This window comes from Nicotiana tomentosiformis, chromosome 2, assembly GCF_000390325.3.
Source record: "Nicotiana tomentosiformis chromosome 2, ASM39032v3, whole genome shotgun sequence".
Classification (NCBI taxonomy): Eukaryota; Viridiplantae; Streptophyta; class Magnoliopsida; order Solanales; family Solanaceae; genus Nicotiana; species Nicotiana tomentosiformis.
In genome coordinates, this window is record NC_090813.1 from 170,572,009 (window position 1) to 170,578,903 (window position 6,895).

The 6,895-nt window shown below is 40.5% G+C and overlaps 1 protein-coding gene across 1 annotated transcript; it reads left to right on the forward strand.

The window, feature by feature from the left end:
* The first annotated feature begins 4,325 nt into the window (after positions 1-4,325).
* On the forward strand, positions 4,326-4,976 carry LOC138906075 (uncharacterized). The gene has a single exon (XM_070194597.1). The coding sequence runs from the start codon at positions 4,326-4,328 to the stop codon at positions 4,974-4,976; it is 651 nt and encodes a 216-aa protein (XP_070050698.1).
* The last annotated feature ends 1,919 nt before the right edge of the window (positions 4,977-6,895 follow it).

Below are 6,895 nucleotides of genomic sequence, written 5' to 3' on the forward strand. Positions count from 1 at the left end.
AGCCGAGCCCTCGGGGCTCCAAACCAAACATCATCACAAGTATGAAAACATCATACAAACTCGTTCGCGTGATCAAAATACCTTAATAACGTCTAGAACTACGAATCGGATACTAAAACACATGACAATCACAATGAACTTCAAGACTTGCAACTAAGTATCCGAACTATATCAAACCAACTCCAAAAGACAGTAAAATTTGCAGACAAGTTCTAAATGACGAAACGGACCTATTCCAAGTCACAAATCAGATAACCTTAAAGTCAAACCATGGTCAAACTTAGGAAAATTCCAAACCTTTAAATTGCCAACTCTGCCAAATGGTACCAAAACCTTCTAGAAACATCCAAATGTAACTCCGGACATATGCCCAAGTCCAAAATCACCATCAGGACCTACCGGGACTATCAAAATTCTGATCCGAGGTCAAATACACAAAAGTAAAACTTGGTCAACTCTTTCAACTTCAAGCTTCTCAAGTGAGGGTCATCCTTCAAAATCAATTCCAAACCACTCGAAAACCAAAGTCGTCGATGCATGCAAGTCATAATACACCATGTGAAGCTATTTGTGACCGCGAACTGTTGAACTGAATGCAAATACTCAAGACGACCGATCAGGTCATCACAGTTTTCATGTTAAAGACCATGCTTAAGTTTTATTGAGATACTTGAACATTATGGTACTTGAAATGTTAGCTATTGGTATAAAAGTTGTGATTATCTCTTTTGTGGTGTATTATGTTTAATCAGTCTTTTTAATACTATTTATGCTTCCCACCTTATGTGGTATTGTTTTGTATATACTTGGTCAGGAAGAGTGGATTGTACGAAGGGTATTTTCGTGCTTGTGAAGAAGAGTGGTTTATGAACGAAGAGTGTTTCTGTGCTTGTGAGGATGAGTGAATTATGCACAAATGGTGTTACCATGCTTCTTGATATTATTATTATTATTATTATTGGAACAAAGGGTATTTTCGTAAAAGTGAGGATGAGAGTTTATGGCATGAAGGGTGTTTCCATGCAGGTCAGGATGAGAGACATTCATTACATATGCTTGGTGAGGATAGGATAAATGCAAGAAGGATATTGTTGTGCCATTTGATTTAATATTTTGAAGATACCCCTTTTTATTATATGGGTTTCTAGTTATGGCTTATACCACTGTTCAGATATGTTATTTTCTTCCTCACAAACTTGATTTCTCGGAAAAGTTTGATTAATATATTTTGTAAAATAGGCTCACTATATCTTTTATTCGATCCTTTTATTATTATATTTTTTCCTCGTTAATTTCTCTTGCTTATGAACTGCACAAATTATATTAAGTGAATATATTTTTACTAAAAAACCTCGTCACTATTCATTGAGGTTAATCAAGATACTTACTGAGTCAAAAACAGAGGGGTTCCGACATTTTTTGTCATTTTGGACATTTCCAACACGATTTTGGGCAATGTTTCAAAGAGAATTCAGGGGAAAACTTGAGGTAAGTCACATATGATCATTGTTAATCAATAATATTGAATTATCATTGAGTATTCCGACAAGATTACGTATTTTTGAGGTGAAATTTGAGGATTTGGGCCTAGGGATTTGAAAATAAGATTTGAGGATTTGAAGGTCGAGTTGATGTCGGAATTTGGTAAATTTGGTATGGTTAAACTCTTGGTTGAATGGGCGTTCATATTTTATAACTTTTGTCGGGTTCCGATATGTGGGTCCCACTGGCGATTTTTGAGTGTAATTTCAGATTTTGTTGGAAAAAATAGTATTTTCATATGGAATTAATTTCTATAATTTGTGTTGACTGTATTGAATTAATTGTGACTTGATTTGAGGCATTCGGAGGCCGATTCACGAGGCAAAGGCATATTGGAATAAAGAATTACATGGTTTGAGGTAAGTATCGTATTTAAACTCGGTTAAGGCACTAGTTGCCTAAATTGTTGTGATAGCCACGTGCTTTTGGGTGAGCATATGTGTGGGGATGGTCCCATGTGCAGGAATTGGGGTTGTGTATTTATGTTTGGGTTATGCTCGGACTCCTATAAACCCAGAAATGACCGTTAAGCTTCAAGCTTCGATAATTAATATGTGGTAACAATTTATGTGATCTATTTAAACCATGATGTGGTTACTCAGCGGTTAAAATTCCAGAATAAACTTGATAAATTCTTTTCATTGATGAAATTTCCTGATTTATTCGGATAGCACACTTTGCACATGCTTACACTTTAGCATGTCATGTATACTAGTCCAGGGACAAGAGAATCTCATTTCATTCATTATATATAATTGTACCCTTGCTTTGTTGCTATTGCATGATACTTTGGCACGTGAGTTGTCTTTGCGGATCCATATACTGATACTTTCGCACGTGAGTTGTCCGTGCTGCATGTGAGTTGTCCGTGCGGATCCATATACTGATACTTAGCATGTGAGTTATCCGTGTAGCACGTGAGTTGTCCGTACGGATCCATATATTGATATTATTGACACGTGAGTTGTCCGTGTCGCACATGAGTTGACCATGCAGATTCTATTGTTAGCACGTGAATTATCCGTGCAGCACGTGAGTTGTCCGTGTAATGTGTTGAACTTGTATTTTCTCAATCATTATCTGATTTACTGGTTTTCTTTCCCCCTACATGCCATAATACTGTTGAGCAGGATATAGTTGTGCTGAATTTACTGGTGAATTCAACAAATTAAGTTTCTCTTACCTTGCCCTATTTATTTGTGATACTTATTGAGTTGGTTGAACTCACACTACACCCTACACCTTGTATGCAGATCCAGGTACTTTCGGATATGGCAGTTTCTAGATTCGGGGATTTATCTATCGAAGACTATCGAGGTAGTTGCCTGGCGTCCGCAGACCTTGACTCTCTCCTTTTTTAGTTATTGTATTGATTTATATTTTTAGACAGTATTTTTATTTGTCAGACTATGTCGTCATTTAGATGCTCATGTGCTCAGTGACATCGGGTTTTGGAATTGTATTTATAACAGTATTTGAGAGATTTTCTGTTAAATTTAAATATTATGTTTTTAAATGTAAAAGAAATTATGGTTTATTGAGATTGTCAACTTGCCTAGTATTGAGATAGGCGCCATCACGACATGCGAATTTTGGATTGTGACAAGTTGGTATCATAGCCTAGGTTACATAGGTCTCACGAGTCATGAACAAGTTTAGTAGAGTATTGCGGATTGGTACGGAGACTTCTGTACTTATGTTCGAGAGGCTGCCTAACCCTTAGGAAAATTTAACTTTCTTGTATTCTGTCATGCAAACTTGTTGATTCTAGAAACTAAATTTTTATTATTCTATTCTCTCACAGATGGTGAGGACACGTACTATTGGATCAGATGGCCAGCCACCTGTGCCACCAGTTAGGGCCACGAGAGGTCGAGGCCGGGGCAGTGGTAGAGGTAGAGGTATAGCTCGTACAGTAGTTGGGGCAGCACCTGTAGGACCACCAGTTGCTCCAGCTCAGGAGCAGGTTCCAGATATAGTCGAACCGGCGGAGCCAGCTCAGGCACCAGCTATGCCTATTGTGATTCCAGGCCTTCAGGAGGCTTTAGCCCAGATATTGACTGTTTGCACTGGCCTTTCTCAGGTGGTTTTGGCTCAGACCGCACCAGCCACTTCTCAGCTAGGGTAGGTACTCATACACGTGTCACCCGTACTCTAGAGCAGGTAGTGCAGGGACTTCAGATACCGTGGGCACTACCAGTCCAGCCGGTTGCAGCTGCTCAGGCCCAGGTTGGTCCTTTTATGAATGACGAGGAGCAGAAGAGATTAGAGAGGTTTGGGAGACTCCATCCTCCAACTTTCAGTAGAACTGAATTAGAGGATGCTCAAGATTTCTTGGATAGATGCCAGCGGATGCTTCTTACAGCGGTATTCTGGAGACTAGTGGGGTCTCATTTACTACTTTTTAGCTGACCGGGGCAGCCTTCAGATGGTGGGAGACTTATGAGAGGAGCAGACCATATGGTTCAGCACCACTTTCATGGCATGAGCTCTCCGTATTATTTCTGGAGAAGTTTGTGCTGCAGACCCACAAAGAGGAACTGCACAGGCAGTTTGAGTACTTACGTCAGGAGGACCTGTCCGTGACTTAGTATGAGATGCAGTTTTCAGAATTGGCTCGTCATGCAGTTTGGTTGGTTCCTACTAAACCGGAGAAGATTAGAAGGTTCATTAATGGCCTCAACCAACAGTTACGTTTTGTTTTGATAGTGCTCGGCGGCTAGAAAGGTTTTGTATTCAGGAGTGTGAGGAGAGGCAGGCCAAGAGGTCTTATGGTCCGGGTAATGCCAGTGGTGTTCATTCTGGGGCAGCCCTATTACAACAAGGGTCGTCCTTATAGGCCCGTTCAGATGGCTCGTTCAGCACAGCGTGGTGCATCAAATAGCCATGATTCTTATAGTTCTCGCTCAGAACAGTCCTCATTCAGTGCACTACCAGCACTGAATTCTCACCATGCCTCGTCTGCTCGGGTTTCTACAGGCAGTGCCTCGGGTTATAAGAACCAGCAACTTTATCAGAGGAGGGGTTGTTTTGAATGCGGCGACGTGGGTCATATTAAGAGAGAATGCCCTAGATTATTGAATAGGACTCCACAACAGAGTTCTCGATCGATGGTACCAGCACCATCAATTCCACCACCTACCCACCTAGCTCGGGGAGGGGCTCAGTCAGCTAGGCATCACTTAAGAGGGGGAGGCCGATCAGGTTGTGGTCAGACCCGATTCTATGCCATTCCTGCCAGGCCAGATATTGTTGCTTCAGATGCAGTGATCACAGGTATTGTCTCAGTGTGCCATAGGGAAGATTCTATATTATTTGACCCTGGTTCCACATATTCGTATGCTTCGTCATATTTTATTTGTTATCTGGACAAAGAAAGATGGTACTATGCATATGTGCATCGACTACAGATAGTTGAACAAAGTTACGATTAAGAACAAGTATCCTTTGCCATATATTGATAATTTATTTGACCAGCTTCAGGGAGCGAGGGTGTTCTCCAAAATTGATTTGAGATCTGGGTATCACTTGTTAAAAATTCGGGATTTGGATATTCTAAAGACGGCATTCAGGACCCACTATGGTCATTATGAATTTCTCGTGATGTCTTTTGGGTTGACCAACGCCCCAGCAGCATCTATGCACTTGATGAACAGTATATTCCAGCCATATCTTCATTCATTATTCGTAGTATTTATTGATGATATCCTGGTGTACTCACATAGCTAGGAGGAGCATGCACAATACTTGAGTATTGTATTATAGAGATTGCAGGAAGAGAAACTTTATGCCAAATTCTCTAAGTCTGAGTTCTGGTTTAGTTCGATGGCATTCTTGGGACACATAGTGTCTAGTGAAGGAATTAAGGTGGATCTGAAGAAGATAGAGGCAGTTCAGAGTTGGCCTAGGCCATCTTCAGCTACTGAGATTCAGAGTTTTCTCGGCTTGGCCGGTTATTATCGTCGCTTTGTAAAGGGCTTCTCATTTATTGTATCACCCTTAACTAAATTGACCTAGAAAGGTGCTCCATTCAGGTGGTCGGATGAGTGTAAAAAGAGCTTTCAGAAGTGCAAGACTACCTTGACCACAATTCCAGTTCTAGTTTCTCCTTCAGCTTCAGGCTCTTATACAGTGTATTGTGATGCTTTTTGGATTGGTATTTGGTGTGTCTTAATGCGGGAGGGTAGAGTGATCACTTATGCTTTGCGCCAGCTGAAGCCACTCGAAAAGAACAACCATGTTCATGATTTAGAATTGGCAGCCATTGTTCATGCATTGAAGATTTGGAGGCATTACCTCTACGGTGTGTCTTGTGAGGTATTTACAGATCATCGGAGTCTTCAACACTTATTCAAACAGAAGTATCTAAATTTGAGGCAGCGGAGATGGTTGGAGTTGCTAAAGTACTATGATATTACTATTATGTATCATCCCGGAAAGGCCAATATGGTGGCCGATTCTTTGATTAGAAAGGCGGTGAGTATGGGTAGCCTTGCATTCATTCCTGTTGGTGAAAGGCCTCTTGCAGTTGATATTCAGACCTTGGCCAATTGGTTCGTTAGATTAGATATTTCAGAGCTCAGTCGGGTTCTAGCTTATGTGGTTTCTCGGTCTTCCTTATATGACCGCATCAGAAGAGCGCCAGTATGATGATCCTCATTTCCTTGTCCTAAAGGATACAGTTCAACACGGTGATGCTAAAGATGTTACTGTTGGAGATAATGGGATGTTGAGGATGTAGGGTCAGATTTGTGTGCCAAATATAGATGGGCTGCATGAATTGATTCTTGAAGAAGCCCACAATTTGCGGTAATCCATTCATCCGGGTGATGACCCAAAAGGTTATCTTATGTTTTAGAACTTGATTCTGCGCTCTTAAGCCTTAAAAATCTCATTTTCACCCTCATCGATTTTCGTTCACAGTCCGAGCGTGTTTCCAGAAAGAGTTTATGTTGAAAATTAAAAAAAATAAGAATTGTTGCCTTAAAAGTTGTTTTTAGTTGACTTTGGTCAACATTTTTTGGTAAACGGGCCCGAATCCATGTTTTGACAGTCCCGGTGGGTCCGTATCGAAATATGGGACCTGGGCGTATGCCTGAAATCAAATTCGGAGGTCCCTAACTCGAGTTCTGAATTTTTAATGAAAATTAAAAGTCTGAAAATTTAATTATTTTTAAGAATTGATTGATGTTTGGCATTATTAGTACCGGGTCCGTATTTTGGTTCCGTAGCCCGGTACAGGTTCATTATAATATTTAAGACTTGTCTGTGAAATTTGGTGAGAAACGGAGTTAGTTTGACGTGATTCGCACGTCCGGTTGAGAAAATTAAAATTTTAAGGTATTCTTGAGAA